Source organism: Octopus sinensis, linkage group LG26 (genome assembly GCF_006345805.1).
Source record: "Octopus sinensis linkage group LG26, ASM634580v1, whole genome shotgun sequence".
NCBI classification, from domain to species: domain Eukaryota; kingdom Metazoa; phylum Mollusca; class Cephalopoda; order Octopoda; family Octopodidae; genus Octopus; species Octopus sinensis.
This window is the reverse complement of record NC_043022.1, coordinates 16,631,581-16,653,321: the sequence shown is the minus strand read 5'-3', so window position 1 is coordinate 16,653,321 and position 21,741 is coordinate 16,631,581. Positions and strand designations below refer to the sequence as shown.

General features: G+C 37.6%; 1 protein-coding gene across 8 annotated transcripts in view; it reads right to left on the bottom strand.

The window, feature by feature from the left end:
- Positions 1 to 21,741, bottom strand: part of LOC115224688 (calmodulin-binding transcription activator 2-like) — a 761,011-nt gene that overhangs the window by 177,296 nt on the left and 561,974 nt on the right. For all 8 annotated transcript variants that reach the window (XM_036513528.1, XM_036513532.1, XM_036513529.1 and 5 more), the window contains one exon: positions 11,354 to 11,445. In XM_036513528.1, coding sequence (XP_036369421.1) covers positions 11,354 to 11,445 — 92 coding nt within the window. The remainder of the gene's footprint in view (positions 1 to 11,353; positions 11,446 to 21,741) is intronic.

The following is a 21,741-nucleotide window of genomic DNA, read 5'->3' as shown; positions in this document are numbered from 1 at the left end:
AAAATATATATATCACAAAAAAAAAGTAAATAAAATAAGATTAGCTGTTTTCTTAAAATAGTAACTTCATCAACAAACCTAGCAATTAGAGGAAGGTAATTTCTTTAAAATGAGATATTGAGTTTACAGTCTGCTTGTGTGCTTCCTTTGATAAATATTTCCATGCAATTAACCCATTGCAATGGTCTGTACAGGGGAAACTAGCAAAGGTGGTGTGAAATTAGTGGAGGACTTGAACTAAGTTTGCTGAAGAGATAGGAAATATGAGAGAAAAACATATTGGAAATATGAAAATAAAAAGAGTAAAATGAGAGACACAGCAAAAAGTGCATTATTTGCGCAGTGTTGCTTGGTTTTACCATCGGTTTTCAATGACCTCATCAGGTCTTTTTAATGTTTTTGACGTTGAATGAAGACTTGCTTATTTAATGCTTTTAGGAGATCTTTTATCATTCATCTTTTTATTTTTTTCAAAGATGCTGATATATCAATATCCAAATGGTGAATCTGTCTTATGGAAAATTTTCTTACATGAGCAACAGCTTTCTAACAGTAAATTTTCCCACAGCAAAAATGCTTACAGTGAATTTTCCAGACATTGGGGGTGGATTTAATACTTAATCATCATCAGCAGCAGCATCCTGATTTAATGTTCATCTTTTTAATGCTTGCTGGGGCTGGATGGTTCAACAGAGTCTGAGTAGCCCGAGGGCTTCCACTAACTCTGCTGTCTGGTTTGGCATAGTTTCTACAGCTGGATACCCTTCCTGATGCCAATCAATTTACACAGTGAGTAATGAGTGCCTTTTTCATGACACTAGCACTTGAGAGGTTATCAAGTAACTTGCAAAATAGGACCCCCTTCACAGATGCAGTATTGAGGGAGGTGGCTTAGTGCCAAGTGCAGAAAGGTCAAAATATGACAGAAGGACAGGGAATAGGTCTTACTAAGGGACAGGTCTTACAAAGTTGGTCCAACAAGAGAGGAATGAAGGTTGGTGGAGATGAGGTGTCAGGATGTACCTTCAAGGGAGAAGGTGGATAGAAAGAGAGAATAGAAAGGGAGGTTGGGGAGCAGAGGATCAAGGATGGCTGGGCAGGTAGGTAGGGAGGTGAGGTGAAGTGGAGGGGTGACAGCAGAGAAAGAGGGTGAGAGGTGTAGAGAGTGGGAGAGAGTGAGAGAGAGAATGTTAGTGAGAGAGAGAGAGAGAAAGAGAGAGAGAGAATATTAGTGAGAGAGAGAGAGAGAGAGAGAATGTTAGTGAGAGAGAGAGAGAGAGAGAAAGAGAGAGAGAGAAAGAGAGAGAGAGAAAGAGAAAGAAAGAGAGAGAGAGAAGAGAAAGAGAAAGAGAGAGAGAGAGATCAGTATTGACCCATCAGTGTTTCTGTCAGCCCAGTCATGTGTTAAACCAATTAAAGTCAGTTGAATTTCTCAGAATGAAATGATGTTCAGTGAGTTTATTTTCGGCCCCATGGGAGCATCTGGTGCAGCAGTAGTTTTATGTAATAAGGTGTTCTGCAAATATAATAGCATTGCTGGAATTCTAAGGGACACTGAAAACAGATGGAGGTGAGCTGTTAAAATCAGCCGAGCACAGAAGGACTCCAGCATGGTGTTGACTGTGATGGTTAGAATAAACTAAAGATCTAAAGATTAAGCGAGAACTTCATGAGCTGAAGAGGGAGGGGAGGGGAAAAAAAAAAGAAAAAATATTACAAAAGTAAGGTTAATAAGCAGATGACAGCCATGTCTCTTTTGTCGTGGGTGTCATACAGTAAATATAACAAAATATTCGCAGGTTTTGCCGCTGAGAAAATGGCCTCTTTAACTACAACACACAATTTGCCATGAAAAAAACCCAAAAAATAAACATCTTCCATGCATGTTGAATGCAATTTTCTTTCATGGACAAGAGCTGCAATAATGTGATTGTACATGTTTTTCTCTCTTTCTCTCTCTCTCATTGTATGTGTGTGTGTGAGTGTGTGTGTGTGCACGCGTGTGTGTGTGTGTATATATATATATATATATTGGTAAAACGGTAAGATAACAAAAGAAAGAAAGAGACCTCAATATTATGTAAATAGAGGAAATTTATCAATACAATGATATGTTACATTACTCAATAGTCAAGATAAAACTCTGAGTTTCAGATGCCGAAGTGGGAATCCACAACATCTCTTCGGTTATCTGGCTATTTTTTCATAGCGTTTTCAAATAGCCAGATAACTGAAGAGATGTCGTGGATTCCCACTTCGGCATCTGAAACTCAGAGTTTTATCTTGACTATCGAGTAATGTAACATATCATTGTATATATATATATATATATATATATATATATATATATATATATATATATAAACAACTTTCAGGGACAATAGTGGTTTATTGAAATGGAAAGTTGTGAATTTTTCATATCGAAGTATGATAAACTGAAAAAAATTTCCTTTTCTATTTCAAGGTAGGCAACTGAGGTTGCTGGGTGTGTGACAATGTAGACTTTCATTTAATCAAGATGTCCTTGGCCTGAAGAGTAGCCTGCGGTATTCACCTCGCTTGGATATTTACCACTTCTGAAGTTCTGCTCGCTATGAAACATATGTAGCCTGGATCTTATCTACTCCATTCCACAACACTTGTGTGTGTGTGTGTGTGTGTATATAGTATTAATAAAGTAGACAATGGAATGTGTATTAGCAGCATCCCTTTTGTCATTGGTGCACAGTAAATACAGCAAAACATTAGCAGGCTTTGCCATTGAGAGAACTGGCCTCAAAATCAAGGTGTTAGCCTCTTTGGTCTGACTTTTACTTCTATTAGTGACAGATAGGTAATAAGAGAATATTGTACATAATGAGGCAGTGATATTAGTAAAAGATACATAACAAGTCAGACTTAGGGATATTGGCGACAGATGTATACCAAAAGAACCTTAAAATAGATTGTTGATAGTAAGGGAAAGATTTACAATTGAACAAAATAGCAAAGATTTCTATATTGCATGAATTTGGAAGATGGAAACAGGAAGAAGCCTCTGCACACCCTCCCCACCACACACACATGTAGATATCATCATCATCATCATCACCATTTCACATCCATTTTTCATGCTGGCATGGGTTGGATGGTTTAACAGAGGCTGGTCAGCCAAAGAGCTGCACCAAGTTCCAATTGTCTGTTTCAGCATGGTTCGGTTTCTGCCCTTCCTAACACCAACCACTTCATACAGCATACAGGGTTTCTTTTCAAATGGCACCAACACCAGTACTTTTTATGCTTCCACATTTGGTGCTCTATGAAAATCACAAGCGAAGAGTGATGTTGGTGTTGTCAACAAATTCTTCACACACTTCATAACTTTGCAGACATGCAAAATAAGAGACTCCTTTCTTGCGGAATAGGTGAGCATTAGTGGCAGCCAGAGTATCCAGCTGTAAACCATCTAACCCATGCTGTCATGGAAAAACAGACGTAGAATGAGCCAACAACTGTATATTTAAGTGGATGTGCAGGTGTGTGTGTGTGTGATATGGTTGTTTTACTTGGTTTTGTTTTAAAGCATCCATCAGTAAAGAATATGTGTAAAAAATCTTCAAAGATTGGTGAAGAAGAAACGTGGCAAGGTTGGAGAAAGTTTGAATAAGTTAATTTAAAAGATGAGTAAAGAGTGAAAGAAACTGAAGTGCCATACCACGAAGGGTAGCTGTGACACCCTTCTGGTTTTATGATAAAGGTATAAAGACAACAGAAACACATGAAAGAAAACAGGCAAGGTGACACCCGAATATGAAGGAGAGGAGACTTATTAGGTATCATGCAAAAAGCACCTGTGCTGGTGTTGTGTAAAAAGGTACCCATGTGGGTACCATGTAGAAACCACACTGTACACGGTGTAAAGCAGTTGGCATGAGGAAGGGCATCCAGCCATGGCAACCATGCAAAAGCAGACCTCACTGGAGCACAGTGCAGTCCTTGAAGACATCAGATTCTGTCGAACCATCCAACCAAGGCCAGCAGGGAACAGGGATGTTAAATGATGATGATGATAGGAAAGATGTGGGTACAATAATGATGACAAGGACGTTGATGGTGATGATGTTGATTGTAGAAGTCTTAACTTTAGAATCTATCCTAACTTCTCTTTCTTTCCCATCAACAGTCAAAGTACAAGATAGAAATATCAAAATTACAAAAGTTTCATTCACACACACACACACACCAGTTTGTAACACCATGAGGTCCCTCCTGAGGTAACAAAAGGCTTTATGGTTTACCTATGAAATCAACCCAATCTATTAGAATTCTATTGTTAAATTTCTCCATGCTGAGAAATAATCTAAACTTAATTGTTATTACAATTTCTGTTTTTTTTTTTTTTAGAATTCCTTCCTGCATAAAGCAGAAGAGAACACCTTTTCCACAGCTGGTTGGATCAGGAATTGACACAGCACTGCCAGCAAGTACAGGATGAGGTGGAGGTGGAAGAGGAAACCTTTTAGAATTGGTTGTCATAAAAGACAATGGTGAGTGGTTCAGGATATTTAGAAGCAAACGGAATGAATGGCTTATGGAAAATATAAACTAATATGTCAAATTGAATAACCTCCATTCTAAAGAGAAAGGAACATTTCTTTTTCAAATCATTTCAGAGCAAAATGCTAGGGGTTAGGGTTAACTGATTCAAACAGCAGGAAATCAAATGTGAACTGAGAATTTGTCTGGTGAGAAAAGCAGAAGTGGTGTCTTCGACATGGTGATGACGGTGGCAGTGCTAAAGTCAACAGTTAATAGTAAAATATATATAAAAGTAGATGACAAGTGGGGGTGGGGGAGGGGGAGTGAATCATTAGGAAACTCAAGAGATTTAAAACTGGGGGGAGGGGGGAAATCTCAATAATTCTTTGAACTGGAATTGAAACTAGAAGCCAGAAGTTGTCAAGGCGATGAGGGGGATGGGGTATTATTAGGTTTAGATGGAATGACTTCAGGGAATTTGGGGAGCTGAGTTGAATGCTTAAATGATATTAAGATGAGAATCCTGCAGTTTTGCTGAAAGGATCATCAGGTGATGATGAGAAGTAAATAAATACGCAACCGAGTGGAAGATGTGTGTTTTGGCAAATCTGAGGAATCCCAGGGAGGGAGAGAATGAAAGAAGCACTATTGATTGGAAGTAGAGGCTGTGATTTTTAGAATATTACAAGAGAAACGAGATTAGATGGTAATTAAAACGAACTCGAGTGTAAATTGTGCTTTCGTATTGAGTGAGTTGGTAGAACTTAGTAAGAACAACGACTAACACCGAACACTATTGATTCCCTAATGCCAGAAAGGTTAAAAGCATGCATGACATGCTTAACGTTGGAATCAGTGAAATATCACCAGCTCCATTTGTTTGGACTTGTCCTTCTTCCATTGCCACACGAAGAAATAAGTCAAACACTTACTACCACAACTACTACTACTACTACTACTACTACTACAACTACTACTACTACTACTACTACTACTACTACTACTACTACTACTACTACCACTACTACTACTACTATTATTATTATTATTATTATTATTATTATTATTATTCATGCATTGGTAGACATGAAGTTTGTGTCTTGTGTGGGTGTGTGTATCAGTGTGGGTGGGTGTCTGTGAGGGTGTGTTTATGTGTGGGTGTGTGCAAGGATTGAGGTACCTAAGTTGTTAATAAGACACATTTTTTTTTCCCTTGTGTCCTCTTTTTATTTGAAGAACTCTGCTAATATTTATTGTGGCTGTATGGTAAGAAGCTTGCTTCCCAAACACATGGTTCTGAGTTCAGTCTCACTGTATGGTACTTTGGACAACGTTTTCTACTGTAGCCTAGGCTGACCAAAGCCTTGTGAGTAGATTTGGTAGATGAAAACTGAAAGAAGCTTGTCGTGTGTGTGTGTGTGTGTGTGTGTTTGTCCCCTCAACCATCCCTTAACAAACCAGTGTGGTTTGTTTCACTACCATAACTTAGTGGTTTGGCAAATGAGTGTCAGAATAAGTATCAGGCTTAAAAAATACTGGTGTTGATTTGCTGAACTAAGTCCCTCAAGGGTGCTCCAGTATGGCCACAGTCCAATGACTAAGACATTTACAAGATAAACATGAGATTGATCTTCGGCATGAAGGGAAGACAGGTAGTCATTCTGAGAATGTGTGTTCAATATTCCATCTTATTCTCTTATTTTTGTTTTTGTTTTAAAACTCAGAATAAAAATAGTTCAGTCATAAAACATATTCCAACCCAACAAATAACCAAGAGCCAGGATCCAAATATACATCCAACACAGTGGATGCCTTTGGATATCAGAGGGGAAAAAAAAAAAAATGTTTTTTATATATGTTTGTATTATCAGTTCTGCGACTTCAAAGCAATGGTTCTGACCCCCTCAAAAGATGCAACATAAAAGCATATTTTCAGTTGGCCAACATACAATAGACATTGTATTGATGTAACTAGGATACAGAGATAACAACAACAACAACTCTCTGTTGATAGAATAAAGAACAACACCATTCAGGCTAGAAATAAGTCTTCAGTTTTAAAGTAGAGAAAGCATTTTTGGTTTTTCTGTGTTTGTTTTTTTTTTTGGTTTTTTTTTTGGTTTTTCGATATCATGGAGGCACTATGAACACACAATCCAAATGTTTAATTAATATATCAGAAGCATATTGATAGTGGTGGCCAGAAGTAGATTGATGGACTGCTTTTAACAACATTGTAATGTTTTAGGAGTAGTTTGAACACAAACTGCACCCTCTACTACCACTGGTACCACCACCACCACCACCACCATCACCACCGCTGTTACTTCACTATCAGAGTCTTGTCTTTCCCCAGTTTCTCTCTGGCAAGAAGAGGTGAAGCTACCGAAACGCAAGGTGACAACTCACACACACTCTCTGAACACAGCAGACGTTCTACCTTAAAATATGCGGCTCTGATCAACTCAAAGGCCCAGAAACAAGAATGGATGTAAGGTGAACATGAACAGAATTCAAAATCAGAGCTGTTTAGCCAACCTCCAAACAGATAAATACACACTTCTAGACTGATGCCTATCATTAAGTCACTATCCTCCTCCTCCTACCCCCACCCCTCCTCCTCCCTCCCCCCTCACACCACATAATAGCCGTGTTTGGCTTTAATTCTGCTGATCTGTCAGCTACCAATTTATAGAGCTACTTGTGATAGCTACTTAAGTAAGAAACATCTCGGTCTTGTTTGTAGCCTCCGGTGATAACAGAGGAGAAATGATGTTGGAAATGTCAGGAGATGCAACTACACAACTTTAATAGCTACCAACTCGTACAGAGAGAGAAAAAAAACAGAATTTGGAACATTAAGCTGCTTTAACTTTTGAACATTTTTCCTAAACTGATTTTCCAAAGCGTATCAGTATTCTTCAATGTGTGTGTGTGTTTGTGTGTGTGTGTGTGTGTGTACGCAATCACATTCAGTCAGGTAAGAGGATCTGATGTTGTCGTGAGATCTAACCATCTACCTGAATTTGCATGGGTGTGTGTGTAAGGGTGTATATATATATATATATATACATATATACATATGTGTGTGTGTGTGGGTGTATATGTATATATATATACATATGTGTGTGTGTGTGTGTATATGTATATATATATACATATGTGTGTGTGTGTGTGTGTATATAAATGTATGTATACATATATATGTGTGTGTGTATGTATATATACATATGTGTGTGTGTATGTGTGTGTTTATGTATATATATATATATATCGCTAATGCAATGGATCCTCTTGCTTCATGTCATGTGATTGCACAGAGTTTTATACAACTAAAAAATACGGATAATGGTAAAAGCTGTGACATATTTTATAATCCTCAAGGTATTTCTGAATTCACTAAAATAATAGATTTGCATAGAATTAAATATTAATGTCCAGAAAGAGAACAATAATGTTACGTATTGAATGAATGCCACATTAGTATTTTCTAGGCAGTATTTTCTGTTGTACAAGTTGATGTGGTATGGAGTGCAAACATCCAAACATCACCATCTTCCCAAATTCTGCTGCATTTTGCATGGAATGTTTGGTCCTCCAAAGCCATCTTGAAGCAGAAACTGATCTCTCTTTTCTGGCGATGAATTTTAGTCAGAAAAATTCAATTTATAGGCTATGGGGACATACACACACGCACACACACACAAACACACACACACACACACACACTACAGGCTTCTTTCAGTTTCTGCCTGCCAAATCCACTAACAAGGTTTTAGTCAGCCTGGGGCTATAGTGGTAGACACTTGCCCAAAGTGCCATGCAGTGGGACTGAACCCAGAACCATGTGGCTCGGCAGTATATCTAGGTTTTCTCTGATATAGGAGGCTGATGGTGTAATGGTAACACATCTGATGCTTAATCAGAAGAAATGAGTTCAATACCCATAGGCTCCTGAACATGTCTCATATGCTGTGTGGTAAAAAGCTTGCTTCTCTGTGGGAGACCAGATCCGGTCAGTTTGAACATAAAACGGGTAGAATATCTGGGCTGGGTACGGCTGAGCTAAATACTAAAGGGTTAATGCAGGGGGAATGGCAAAAATCATGAAAATGCATTGATGCACTTGACCCGGCCAACCACGCCCTCAGTTCAAATTCTGCCAGGATTGACTTTGCTTTGCATGTTTCTGGGGTTTTTGTTGTGAAGGAGTTTGAACTTTTGATAGTCAGTGTCTCCTCTCTTAGCCGTTCGTCTCTTCTAAAACGGGTGCTAACCTCAAGTTCAGGCTTATTGATCTTAATAGGTTACTGGCATACGGTGCATGGTTATTGAACTGTTAATATATTTCTACTAAATAAAGTCTTTCTTTTTTTCTTTCTTTCTTTCACCACCTGAACCTAGGAACAGCAGCGACAGCAGCAGCAGTAGCCCCTTTTATATTAGTATTTCGGTGGTTTTATTTGCATCACCTTCTGCTATTTGGAAATCCAAGTAAATTAATCAAATATAATTTTGAAAGATTTCTCAAGAAAAAAAAAGGAAAGAAAAACGATTTGAATATAAATAACTTTCCGATAATTTGATATTTGTGGTTAACTCGACTCCATTTGTTTTTATTTGTCAAATTTGTGTATTAATATTACAACTAATTTCGGTAACAGGCAGCAGCTGTGTTTAATATCGTTCACAAAGACACTGCCCCCCCCCCCAACTAGCTTCCACATATAAATACACACACACACATACAGGCATACACACACACACACATAGACATGCATGCACACAAAACCATTACTGAATATGGTTATGTTACTGAATACTTAAGTAATAATTTTGGAAAGTTCATGTTCAAAAATATATTAAAAAAGAAACCCAATAATAATAAAAATGAAGAATCTATTTCACTTCTCTTGTAACTTCAATCCATAACTAAGTCAGTAGAAATAGATCTATATCCACCGTGTGACTAATGGTTTCACTTGTATGAAAGCAACGACAGAATTTGGTTTCTTTCATAGAAACCAGGTTTTAATATATCAGATGGTAATGGGGAGGCAGTGAACTGGCAGAATCATTAGCACGCCAGGTGGACTGTTTAGCAGTATTTCGTCTGTCACGTTCTGAGTTCAAATTCCGTCAAGGTTGACTTTGCCTTTCATCCTTTAGGGATCAATAACTTATCAGTTGAACACTAAGGTCAATGTATTAGATTAGTCCCCTCTCACAAAATTTGAGGCCTTGTGCCTCCAGTAGAAAGGACTATATTAGGTGGGGGCGGGGCAGTGAGCTGGTAGAAGTGTTAATATGCTGGGCAAAATGCTTAGTGGTGTTTTGTCTGTCTTTGTGTTGTGAGTTCAAATCCCACCAAAGTAGAATTTGTTTTTTATCCCTCCCGTTGAGCATTGAGATCAATGGAACTGACTTACTTTCGCCCCACAAAATGCTGGCCTTCTGTGTTGTGATCTTGAACAAGACATTTTATCTCAAGTTCCTCCAGTTCACTCAGCTGCAGAAATGAGTTGTGACATCACAGGTGCCAAGCTGTATCGGCCCCTTCGCCTTTCCCTTGGATAAGATCAGTGGCACAAAGATAGGAGGCTGGTATTCAGGGGCAACTTCTGGTCTTCCATAAACAATCTTGCCCAGACTTGTGCCTCAGAGGGGAACTTTCTAGGTGCAAACCCATGGTCGTTCATGACTGAAGGGGGTCTTACTACTGTGAAGTGGCCAACATCTCCATCGCCTACCCCCGGGGAATATGTAATTCCTTTGTTGCCTTAATGAAAAAAATCATTGTTTTTTTTCTTTCACTGATCTTAAAGGTAATTGACTCCACTTACACTCCTTATATCTGTTGGAAAGGCATAACAGCCACCACTTCCCTGTTTTCTTTCTCTGAATATCTCAGTTTCCTTGTTCCTCTTCTTAAACTAGCACCAGCTTTTCTAAATAACCAAACTTTAACACTTTTCGCCATATTTCTAAAAGAAGTCTCTAGGTTTCCTCTACAACTGCTGGCCTTGCAGATGACCAACTAGTAGAGAATAAACACACACACACAAGTGTGTGTGTGTGTGTGTATGATCTAAATTTTAAAAGACCCCCAGAGAACTGAAACCTCGATTGGTCAGAGTGAATGATACATTTGCCCTTGTGTGCCTAGGCCTCCATGTATGAGATCTGATCAGAACTTGCTATGGTAATGGAGCTAAAATACGCAGAGTGAAGCCACTTGGCACAGATTGACCTTCAACTCTGTCCCACATATACGGTAAGCTATACTGTTCTTGCTTCACTCCTGTGGTCTATAGCAATGCTCGGAAGTAAAGTGTGGAGGGTGTGCTCATCTCACCAAGAGAATCGAGCAGAGAATGTGCATGAAATTTTGCCAAACGCTTGGTGTTACTTGCACAGAGACCCACACTAAGTTGCAGAGAGTGTATGGAGAGTGCTGTGACTTGCAATAAATGCTGTGTGGCATTCCATCCAACAGCTGCTAATTAGCTGTTTTTAATTAGATCCGTAAATCTGACTTTGCATTAAAACAAAAAAATTTTCATAACCCCAAGTGTTAATTACTATTTCCCCAACCCCTTGTCTTCACTGTCTAAAAATATCATCATCATCATCATCAACACCACCACCTGCACACCCACCACCACCACCACCACCACCACCACCACTGGTTTATCACCAAATAATTTTAGTTTGTTTCAACAGTCTGAGCCGGTTGCATGTATCAATCACCTGAGACGAAAATGAGTAAATTATTGAACTAAAAGTCTTTGGGTTTTGAAGATTAAAGAGAAAAAATTGAAAAGGAGCAACAAACCTCATTGGTGTTCCACCGATGCCTCACTGATGGAAATTCTGATGCAATTGGTATATCCTCCAACTGCTTGGGCAGAATAATCATACGGTTTTCTGAGAGAAAAAAAAAAACAAAAATTGCTCGTTATACTCATGTGTGTGACCAAATGTAATCAACAACAACAACAACAACAATAATAATTATGATTTAAAATTTTTGCCACAAGGGTAACTTGGGGGAGGGGATTGAGTCGATTACATTGACTCCAGTGCGTAGCTGGTACTTATTTATTCAACCCCGAAAGGATGAAAGGCAAAGTTGAACCCAGCGGAATTTGAACTCAGAACATAAAAATGGACGAAATGCCGCTAAGCATTTTGTCCAGTGTGCTAACAGTTCTGCCAGTTTGCAGATAATGATAACTTGTAGCATTGGTACAAGGCCATAACTAGGTGGGGGGGGGACACAGAGTCAATTAATCGACCAACTTTTTGACTGGTAACTTGAAAAGATGGAAAGCAAAGTCAACCAAAGTGATATTTAAGCCCTGAAAGTTGAGCCACATCCCTAAGTACAACAAGGCATTTGTTCAACAACCACACCCTCCCAATTCTGTCAACCTAACAAACAGCAGAAGTCTAACGGAATATAAAAACATGAAACTAAATATCTCACCATTTCTCATACCCACACATCTACATAGTGCATGCATGCTTCCATTCATCCATCCATCCATCCATCCATCCATCCATCCATACATACATACATACATACATACAGGATTGGCCAAACATTGCCTGACCGTAAATCAAAACCCTTTAATTCCAAGATTTATTTATGTCTAACAACTGAATGAATTTAATAAAAGCATCGAAATATGAAACATCATGAAAATAGTTCAAACTGAAGTCCTTCTTGAGTGACACATTTTTCCCATTCGAGTCAATACAGAATTACAGCAGAGAGTATTTATGGTATTTTGATTTACTGTCGGGTGACTTCTGGCTAACCCTGTGTATGTGTGTGTGTATATATATATATATATATATATATATATATATATATATATATATTAAGATAGGATTAATCAGCCGGAATTTGCTAGGATGATCCGGTTCCTGACTGAAGATTAGAGGCTTTGAATGAACCGTCCATTCTTTGTGTCATCTCTTTGTGTTTTTTGCGTTCTTGTCCCATTTTGTATTTTTTTATATATAATTTTATATATATATATATATATAGTTGTCCAAAAATTCATGCCAGAAAAAAATATGCCCTTGTATATTCGTTAAAACAGTGGGTATATAAATCAAAGTATACAGTATTATAGATTCATTTCAGCTGATTTGAGCAATCAGTTTCACATCGGCTGAAATGGATCTATAATATCAGATACTTTGATATATTATAGGCTACTTAACTTTCCTTTACACACTGTTAGAAGCTCTCCTTTTTTATAATTTTACTTGCACATACATTACATACATACATACATATGTATATAGACATATATACACACATGTATCTCTACATTTACTAAGTATATAAAGGTTAAGTCCAGAAATTTAGCTTTGAAAAGACTGAAGAGAGACTCCTGCTCAGATATTATTACCCTGAAATAAGCGACGACTTACTTCAAAACTCTATAATCATTGCAAGTTTTTGCAAAAATAATGATGTTGGGCTAATTGCATTCTCAAAATTGTGTCTAATCTCATTTCAAACACTTTCATTGCTGCCCAGAGTGGATAAAAGAGGAACTTTTGAAGAAGGGAAAGAAGTGCGGCCTGTTTGATCCCTGATATAGATTATCGCTAATGTAATACGAGACTATCAACGTTGCCAATAACTGATACAACAACTTCATTAACTTTTCCCTATTGTCGTTTATGGCTATCACATGCAAAAACACCAGCCACACATGTTTTAGAGAACATGGAGGATTAATACATGTTGGAAATATATCTTCTGTATTCTCAATGTAATAAATAGGTAACGTTTTTAAGTAAATGATTTTTTTAAAGCTTCTCTCTTGCAGGTAATTCAATTGTTCACGTTAGTCTTTGACATGAAAAAGCATTAGAAGTGTTTCATTTGCAGTCTTGCAATAATTATATCTTCGTATAATAAAAACGAATCAGCATCAATGCCTTCACTTCAGATGTAAATTTGCTGGACATTCTCGTGGAAGGATAAGGTTGGAATACTGTAAAGTACTGAAAATGATTTGTGAGAAAATAGCAGTTATTACTATTATAATAATAATAATAATAATAATAATAATAATAATAATAATAACGATAATAATATCTATAGTAGCACTATTAAATTCTATTTCTAGTTTGGTATGTGCCAGATGGCTGGGGATAATGAGCAGTGTTTGACCGCATGTAAAACACTGGAATAATCTTCCGAGATGGTTATCTGTTGCCAACCTGGGTAGAATGGCTTGAGAGAGAGAGAGAACCAATGATTGATGTTTTTTGATGGATCAATAAAAAGCCCGAGCATTAGTCAGCTTAGTCACATTTCATATCACAACCGATTATAGATTACTAGTGGAGAAAAAATTAACTTCTACACTGTTCAAAGAAAGAAATTGTAGCAAAGACTTTGCAAAGCCATAAAGGATAGTAAAAAGGACTTGCAAGAACAAAACCCATGATTAATATCTTAGAATAATTCCACCAACCTTACCCGCCCCCTCCTTGCCCCTCACCAAATTTGGCAGCAGATATTGAGAGACGTAGTAATAAGAAATTATTCTTTCTTCATCAAACACAGAGATGACAGCTTATTTCCTTCAAAAATAAATATCTTCTTGTTATCTTTTTTCTTATATATCATGGTTTTTTGCCTTTTTCTTTTTTAAGCTTTGATGTTTTCCCAAAAAGTTATTTCAAGACAACAGTGAGATTTGAGAATGTTGATTCAAAGCTTAAATTGTAATTATATTAATATCATATTTATTCTGCCTTTACCGAGTGTATTGTTAGAAATAATGAAATATTAAAATATTTCTCATAGCATCTGACTTACGCATTTTCATTTGACTCAAGGTGCTGATAGCAACTCACCTTCCACACATACATTGCGGAGCACACAGTAAAAGGTACCTCTATGTATTTTGATATGCTAGACTAAACAAAGAATTTGATTTGAATAAAACATTTAAAAAGCCAGGATAAAGTATGCAAGATTACAGCCAAAAGTTGTTGACTTCAACCAAAGTACTAGAATGGTTGTCATAGCGATAGTAATGCAAATTCCTTGCTGATCCATCATAATGTAATCTGGTGGGAGGGGGGTGATTTTCGGAATGGCAGATGGTCTTAGGAAAACAATGTGAATTACCAAACGCTGGAACACTGTTGTCTTTGTGGTGGCCATCATTCAAATTCAATATGCAAAGATGTCAAATATGCCATCGTTAGAAATCACATAAGCAAAGATGGAGAATCCACCGTTTACATTGAAGTGGACACACGGTTCTGCTTTCTGCTGGTTTGTTTAGGTTTATGTTCTTTATAGATTCGTTCATAATGGTGCAGGTGCTTGTTTTTAATGAAGACATTTAATCACTGAAACATCAACTACTTCTAATTCCAAACACTTTAAACATTCTCCATAACAATCAGAAATTCTGAATTTTGTTAAGTTTGATTTCAATATTTCCATCAGTAATTAATTCAAGAATTAAGGATATTATCCCAATATCTTTTTGTTTTTAGGTGTGGCAGTGTGGTAAGAGGTTGGCTTCCCAACCACATGGTTCTGGGTTCAGTCCCACTGTGTGGCACCTTGGGCAGGTGTCTTCTGGTATAACTCTGGGCCAACCAAAGTCTTGAGTTGATTTGGCAGAAGGAAACTGAAAGAAACCTGTTATGTTTGTGTGTGTGTGTGTATGTGTGTGTGTGTGTGTGTGTGTTAGTGTATGTTGTCTCCCACCACTGCTTGACAACTGGTGTTTGTGTGTTTCTGTCCATGTAACTTAGTGGATCAGCAAACGAGATTAATAGAATAAGTACCAGTTTTTAAAAAAAATAACTACTGGAATTAATTTGTTTGATTAGAATCCTTCAAGGTAGTGCCCCAGCATGGCCACAGTCAAATGACTGAAACAAGTAAATTATAAAAGACCCATTCCTAGAACATCTGCTTAGTGTGATCGCACATGGTGATGAGTACACTGATGACCACAACATTTATTATAACGATGATAATGATGATTATTAAATGGACCTAAGTACTTGTAGTCTCTGATGGCATCGGTCGCTGTGGAGGTGGGGGTGGGGGCACAGAGGATGCTGATATTCCATCCGTCAGTATTGCACGGCTCATCAGACGAAGGATACTTAAACCCCGCATCAAACACAGAATTTCCGATGACAAAACAGATAATGCTATTATACGCTATTAGCAAATTAATCTTAAACAAGTTTCTCTCCTTCACTCATTCAGAGCCTGTCCAAATCTCAGTCTCTTCCTTTTCTTTTTTTTTCCTTTTTTTTTTTTTTCAAATGAAGAGTTTGCTAAAACTCCTAATGATGTTATTTTATTCCCAATATTAGTTTGGTCATTAGCTCTCCACATCTCCAAAACTCCCACCCTCGAATCATAACACTTGACTGAGCCAGTAAGAGATATTGTATCAACATTTAATCCCTGTCTGGCTTTCGGTCTGAATAACTTCACTGCTATGTCAGCTCAATTTGTCCGATCAGGTGGGTGGGGAGAGGACGGGGTGGATGGCGGCGGCGGTGGTGGTGGTCATTATCAATTGTTACTTTGATCTGGACTATATTTAACGTGGGATACTTAGTGGCGGTCAGTTTCATTTACTCTTCTGTGGCAATGTGATTGGGATGTTGCTCTTGGAATTGGTTTTGGCATGTTCTAGCATTGATTGCCGTGCGTCCATGTCAGTGTGTCCGTAGATGTGTGTTTGTGTAGGAGGGAGTGTCTGTATTTGTGGATGTGTTTGTAAATATGTGTGCTTTAGATGTGTGCACGTAGATGTGTTTGTATGTGTACATGTGTTAGTACACATGCATGTGTGCATGTGTATATGTATGTGAGAGTATGTTTGTAGACATGTGTGTGTATGTATGTATGTATGTATGCCTGTTTGTTTGTACATATATCGGTGTGTGTGTTTGTACATATATAAGTGTGTACATGTGTGTACAAGTGTTCACACATGTGTGTGTGTGTATGTGTGTGTATGTATATATATATATGTGTGTGTGTGTGTGTGATTCATAGATGTAGGCATGTGTATGTATTTGCATATATTCATGCGTCTGTATATAAGCATGTGTGAGTGTCCTCATGTGTCTGTGGTGTTTGTAGACATGCTTGCATATCTTTATATGTTTATATGTGTGTGTGTGTGTGTGTGTGTGAGCTTAAATATATTTGTGTGTAAACCAATCATATCAGCATTATTAACGAACTAGCTCTTTGTTTGCAACCACCATGGCTCTCTCTCTCTCTCTCTCTCTCTCTGTCTCTCTCCCCCTCCCCAGCATCTGACCCTCCCCCCTCCACCCATCCTTATCGTTACATAACTCCATAACCATTATTCATGGCAGGTGGACATGGCAAATATCAATTATTCAGTTGATGTTGTGTGATTCACAGTTTCCCTTACTTTTATTTTTTTTATTTTTCCCAATTTACAAATATAAAACTTGATTTTGTAAACTGTATGAAGTAGGATTGAAACCTCCACAATAGATGAAGGTGTGGCTGTGTGGTAAGAAGTTTACTGCCCAACAACATGGTTCTAGGTTCAGTCCCACTGTGTGGTACTTTTGGCAAGTGTCTACTATTATAACTTTGGGTCAATCAAAGCCTTATGGGTGGATTTAGTTGATGGAAACTGTAAGAAGCCTGTTGTATATGCATGTGAGTGCGTGTGTGTATGTGTGTGAGTGTGTGTGTGTGTGTGTGTGTGTGTGTCTGTCTGTCTGTCTCGCACCACTGCCTGACAAATGGTGTTGATGTGTTTATGTCCCATAACTTAGCAGTTCAGCAAAAGAAACCAATAGAATAAGTACCAGGCTTTAAAGAAGAAAAAAAAGTCTAAAGTCCTGGGGTCGATTCATTTGACTAAAATTCTTCAAGGCAGTGCCCCAGCACAGCCACAGTCTAATGGCTGAAACCAGTAAAATATAAAAGATATTACTGGTATTTTGTGAGGTATGTAATGATCCTTTCTAGTAACATACATGTGCGCGACATGGTGATCTCATATCCAGATAAACAGCGCATGACCTTGCAGGTGGGGTCCAGTTAGAATTTTCTTCTGGTCAAGTAACCCATCCCACTCAAAAGGTCCCTGAATAAGGGTTATTTAAGGTTGTTGAATGAAGCACTCATGTTTCCAGAGGTGACTTATCCAAATCCCAAAGAATTCCTCCCAACATAAAGCTATGATGCTCCCCCACTACTTCTGCTCGTGATCAGAGATGCACGTATTGTCAGCCACTAAGGGACATGGTCAACTGGTTATGGTCAAACAACTGACAAGCAAATCTGTGGTATTGAGCAGAATATTTGCTGTAGCCCATCTTTTATACCAAGACAAAACAATGTACATGATAACACTTCCAATCAGTTAAGATCAGAAGCCACGAGAGCCACTGCCTGGTACTGCATCAGGGCATTAATTATTATTATTATTATCAATGTTTCATTTTGTGTAGAATATATTCTGGATGTTACTGAGTTAAGAAAACAGATTTTGTTCCTTTTTTGACTACTTGGTGAGACGAACATAGAAACAATAGTTTGAAAAGGTTCAACAGAACACAAGAAACCTTCAAACCTATTTTGGTTCCAGTTTGTTTTTTTGTTTTTTTTTCTCCCACAAAATTTTAATTCTTGGTTTTAGTCACAGACTTTGATTTAATTCGAGCTGAACATGTCACAACTTTGCTCAGCAAATTACTTTTGTCTTTCATAAATTGAATCAATTTGTTTAGCAAACCTTAAACCTTTCATGAAAACTTTTTGCTCATTTCCTGAAGATTCAGCACCGAACCAACAAAGGAACGAACGAATTAATAAATAAATAAATAAGCAAACAAATAAATGTATATTTTTAAAAATGAAATGAATAAAATATTAAAAAAAAGGAAAAAAACCCTACCAGCCACCTTGCATTGCTGAATCAATTAAATAATGCCATAACTAGTTTCCAAGTTTAATGGGTGGAAACAGACAAAACAAAAACAAAAGTGTGTGTGGAGTGGCAGGTGAGGAATGGGTGGGCGGGTGGTATTAAGAAGTAATAAAACAAAAGAGGTGGGGGGAGAGATGGAAAATGAGAGAGAAAGAATTAAGGTGAGTTAGAGAAAGAAAAGGAGAGAGATAGATAGAGAGAAGGAAAGAGAGAGAGAGAGAGAGAAGGAGATAGTGTGCAAGCTTCAGTGAACATTTCTTAGAATCTGTAAATGTAATCAATAGAAAGCTACAGGTTCTTGGCAGTCTGATTTCTACAGAATCGTCAGAGACACTGGCAGGAACTGATAGTCTTGTAATACTTGCTTATTTCCTTCCATTTGTTGAAATAACATTAAGAAGACACAAAAAAAAAAAAAAAGGAAAAAAACCCTACCAGCCACCTTGCATTGCTGAATCAATTAAATAATGCCATAACTAGTTTCCAAGTTTAATGGGTGGAAACAAGACAAAACAAAAACAAAAGTGTGTGTGGAGTGGCAGGTGAGGAATGGGTGGGCGGGTGGTATTAAGAAGTAATAAAACAAAAGAGGTGGGGGGAGAGATGGAAAATGAGAGAGAAAGAATTAAGGTGAGTTAGAGAAAGAAAAGGAGAGAGATAGATAGAGAGAAGGAAAGAGAGAGAGAGAGAGAGAGAAGGAGATAGTGTGCAAGCTTCAGTGAACATTTCTTAGAATCTGTAAATGTAATCAATAGAAAGCTACAGGTTCTTGGCAGTCTGATTTCTACAGAATCGTCAGAGACACTGGCAGGAACTGATAGTCTTGTAATACTTGCTTATTTCCTTCCATTTGTTGAAATAACATTAAGAAGACACAAAAAAAAAAAAAAAGGAAAAAAACCCTACCAGCCACCTTGCATTGCTGAATCAATTAAATAATGCCATAACTAGTTTCCAAGTTTAATGGGTGGAAACAAGACAAAACAAAAACAAAAGTGTGTGTGGAGTGGCAGGTGAGGAATGGGTGGGCGGGTGGTATTAAGAAGTAATAAAACAAAAGAGGTGGGGGGAGAGATGGAAAATGAGAGAGAAAGAATTAAGGTGAGTTAGAGAAAGAAAAGGAGAGAGATAGATAGAGAGAAGGAAAGAGAGAGAGAGAGAGAGAGAAGGAGATAGTGTGCAAGCTTCAGTGAACATTTCTTAGAATCTGTAAATGTAATCAATAGAAAGCTACAGGTTCTTGGCAGTCTGATTTCTACAGAATCGTCAGAGACACTGGCAGGAACTGATAGTCTTGTAATACTTGCTTATTTCCTTCCATTTGTTGAAATAACATTAAGAAGACACAAAAAAAAAAAAGAAAAGGAAAAAAGTAAAGAAACACTAGATTTCTGTCAATGTTTCACATTTGTGTAAATAAATTCTAATTAATTTGCATCCATCAAAAAAAATGTTTTTGTTTGTTTTCATTTTACAAAAAAAAAAAAATCATAAATAAATTAAAGTTAAAAAAAATGGTTTCTGATGAAATAAAAGCAACTTTTTTCTCCTTTTTTTTGTGTTTGTAATTATTAAAACATAACTCTACTCTCATCTGATATTCATCTCTGCAATGATATTTATAAAAACTGTTTCTATTATATATTAAGGACAACTTTATATCAAAGAAGTGGGGCCTAGGTTCAAACAGAGCCAAAAGAGCAAGCCTCCTTGCCTCAGTATGCCTGGCTGCAAATGGGAACAACTTTGACATGCCTGATGCATAACATTGGGAAAGCTGTTTGGTGTCAGGAAATACTTCGGTTCTTACTCAGAGTTTTATCCTCTTTAAAACTCAACAAAACCCCACCCCTGAGTACTGCTAAGATTTCGGACAACATTCAGAAAAATGCCAACCGATGGGCAAAGAAACCCTCATCAACATCCTTTGCACTCAATGACATTTTGTCCACACAGTCTCATCAATTCATCCACATTCGTTTCTCCTCAGCAGATCTCAACTCCCGGCACAAGTTCTGACTGAACATCAACTGCATCAGTCTTATGAGTCTGTGAAAGTTCCTGAATAATCCCAGTAACCATTCATCTTAATTAGTTGTGGTAAGAAGTTTGCTTCCCAACAACACAGTTCCAGGTTCAGTCCCACTGTGTGGCACCTTGGGTAGGTGTCTTCTACTATAGCCTCAGGCTGACCAAAGCCTTGTCAGTGGATTTGGTAGACAGAAACTGAAACAAGCCTGTTGTGTGTATATGTATATATATTATATATATATATATATCTATACAATATGTTACATTACTCGGTAGTCAAGATAAAACTCTGAGTTTCAGATGCCGAAGTGGAAATCCACAACACCATCTCTTCGGTTATCTGGCTATTTGAAAACGTTATGAAAAAATACCGTTAAAAATGAAGGGAAATTACTCTGTTATAACTCTGCTTTGCCTGCGTTTTTATACATCGCTCGCATTTTTCGTCATAAAAATTATATAAAAAATACATAAAAATATATAAAAAAATATATAAAAATATATAAAATCTTCTTGGGACATAACACAGAAAGCATGTTCTATCCGTTTTCTTTAGGGGACCAAAAACGTAACAGAAATTTAGTCACATGTGGGCATGATCCGAAAAGCTCTGTCCTTGTATTTAGACATGTGGTAGGGTCTAAGCTGCTTTTCCAGATAAGCCATCTCTCCATGTCGCATAAACCGCACCTTCCGCTGCCGTTAGTATAGGGCTTACATCTGGCCAAAATCTTCCATTGTATGTTATAATCGACACCTTTATCTCTTAAAGACCAAATATGATTGGATAATTGTGTCGCTTTTCTTTTGTTCCAGTGCCTAAAGCTCAAAGTGTGGTTATTGAACCTGGCCTTGAAATTACCCTTGAAATAAGAAAAAAGCGAGGTTTACACAATTCGATATTGTTGATTTTTATGCCTCTATCTCTAAAGAACTGCTAGATAAAGCCCTAATCTTCGCTAGTGACTTCATAGAAATTAGTACCAATGATAAGGATATAATCTTCCATGCTAGAAAGACATTACTTTTCAGTGAGAATGCAAAGTGGGTAAAAAACACCGACACGGAGGGCGCTTTCGATGTGAGCATGGGTTCATATGATGGGGCAGGCATCTGTGATCTAATTGGACTCTTTCTCCTAGATACCTTCGGTAAGACATTCCCTAACGTACATTTCGCCATCTACAAA